The following is a 2224-nucleotide window of genomic DNA, read 5'->3' as shown; positions in this document are numbered from 1 at the left end:
TAAATTCTTACTATGGCAACGCCTACATAGTAGACTTCCATGTCGAGAGTACTTAGCCCATTAACATTGACACAATTTGTCCCATATGTTAAAAAGGAGAAGTAGAGTCTATCACTCATATCTTCATAAATTGTTCCATAAGTGAAGCCTTTTGGGATAATTTAGAGGGGGCTAACCAGGTTTGATCCTTCTAAAGGACGCTAGCTTAACTCAATTAAAAAACCATAATGTCCCTTTAAGACAAAACCAAATTGACTGGAATTTTATGCTCCCCTTCGCCATATGGGAAATTTGGATGACAAGAAATGCTAATAACCAAAACAATATGAAAAATGTTGTATTCTTTAAAATGTCATGCAAAAAGCAGTAGAGTACAAGCTGATGATAGAATACAACCCCCTCCCCATCCACAAAATTCGTATCAAAATTAGGTGGCAACGACCTCCAAAAGGATGGTTTAAGATAAACGTGGATGATAGCCATAACAACTTCAACAGTTCCCTAAGGGGAGTTTTTCGTGATAATAATGGACATTGGATTGTTGGTTTTACCAAAAACATAGAGGTAATAGGATCACTGGAAGCAGAATTAAAAGCTATTAAAAAGGGACTAAAAACTGCTCACAAATGGAACTTGTTTCCACTTCAAATCGAAATTGATTATGCAGAAGCCATTGAGGCTATAGTATGTGGTACCAAACTATTTGATAAAATTGTTACTTATTACAGGTTGTTAATGCACCAAGGGAAGGTGACCCTCCTTCAACACTCGTTTAGGGAGTGCAATAATGTCGCCCACACCATGTCTAAAATGGAATGAAGCCCAGGAGTGTAGAAGAAAGTTTTTGTGATAGCCCTAAGTGTGGTGTTTAATCTTGTTAACTATGATCTAGACAAAGACCGTTGTTATGTTAAGTACTTATCTATGGATTCTTGAAACAGTTTAGCAAGCCTAGGCAATCAATGTGTCTTTAGTGACACACTATTAGGCAATGATGTAACAAATGCTACTTAGTTTTTAATATATATGCTTCTTGTTTGCTCAAAAAAAGAAAAACAAGATTTTTTTGAATCTTGAATTTTCTTTTCAATTTTCGAAAGAAGAATGAAAATATTTTTGGATTTTGAGAAGAAATTAAAAGAAAATATTTTAAGATTTTTAAAATTGGGGTATAACAGAAAAACTTTCTAAAGAGGGAAGTAAAGGAAAATATTTTTGGTTTTTTTGAAAATTATGGGCCGGCATCGATGAGGTTTGCCTACGTATCTCACTTCCAGTGAGAATCAGACCCACGTAGTTCGGCCAATTTTGACGCAACAAGAAAGTATGACTTATTTTGAAATGACCTTTTTTATTTCAAAATTTCGGCAGAGTTTCAGGATATTTTAAGCACCAGGGTTTTTGAAAACGGATGATTTTCTCTCTTCTACCTCAATCTTGGTTTTTCTTTGATTTCTCTTTCCTAATCTAGACGCCGGTCAACATGCAAGCCGAAACAAATAATGCACTAGTAGCACATAAAAATGCATTAGGATGGTTTCGGGTACACCTATCCTAGACGGACCCAACCCCTGTATTGAGTCCCCAAAGTCAAATGCACATAATACAAACAAACGTACCTACTAGGAATCCGGCATGAGGTTATGTTCTTCTAAGTTTAAAAACCTAATGTATTGTTCAAGACCTGGCATATTCGAGTAGAAAAGTCGAGCCGGGGGGGGGGGCAATGTACCATTACCCAAAAGGCCATCCGGCTTTGTAACTGATTTGATCCTCGTTCTAAATTAGGGTATGACACTAACCGAAAAGAAGTCACACCAGCATGCACTTCCCATAAGATTTAGATCACAGAAGAAGGGTTTCGTGACAGTCTTATATACAGTTCGCAGAATATCAAAGCGGTAAAAAACGACAATTAGCATATTAGGCTCAAACAAGCAAAAAATAGATAATAAACGAAAGCCAAGTACAACAATTATTCTAAGCTCAAATTTTGAACCCTGAACTAGAGATTTTGGGTTCTGTCCCCAACAGAGTCGCCAAAGCTATCACACCTCCTTTTTCCCGTGGGGATAAGGAATTTTTCCAATTAAAGTGACATTATTCGAAATGGGATTATTTATTTATTTCAGAGTTGCCACTTGGGATAATTTATGGTGTCCCAAGTCACCGGTTTAATTAAATCCCAAATCGAGAAAATTTGACTCTATTTTACAGTCCGTGA

At 36.5% G+C, this 2224-nt stretch overlaps 1 protein-coding gene across 1 annotated transcript; it reads left to right on the top strand.

The window, feature by feature from the left end:
- The first annotated feature begins 354 nt into the window (after positions 1-354).
- LOC138877858 (uncharacterized) lies at positions 355-776 on the top strand. Its single transcript, XM_070157502.1, has 2 exons — positions 355-684; positions 729-776. The coding sequence occupies exons 1-2, from the start codon at positions 355-357 to the stop codon at positions 774-776; spliced, it is 378 nt and encodes a 125-aa protein (XP_070013603.1).
- Positions 777-2224: the final 1448 nt, after the last annotated feature.

The sequence above is a fragment of the Nicotiana sylvestris genome, chromosome 9, assembly GCF_000393655.2.
Source record: "Nicotiana sylvestris chromosome 9, ASM39365v2, whole genome shotgun sequence".
Classification (NCBI taxonomy): domain Eukaryota; kingdom Viridiplantae; phylum Streptophyta; class Magnoliopsida; order Solanales; family Solanaceae; genus Nicotiana; species Nicotiana sylvestris.
This window is presented reverse-complemented; position numbering and strand designations above follow the sequence as displayed.

Excerpts from the sequence above, each read along its gene's own strand:
- LOC138877858 (XM_070157502.1), top strand. The coding sequence starts at position 355 with ATGCAAAAAGCAGTAGAGTACAAGCTGATGATAGAATACAACCCCCTC. Across the intron at positions 685-728 it reads CAGAAGCCATTGAGGCTATA|GTTGTTAATGCACCAAGGGA; the intron begins GTATGTGGTACC and ends TACTTATTACAG.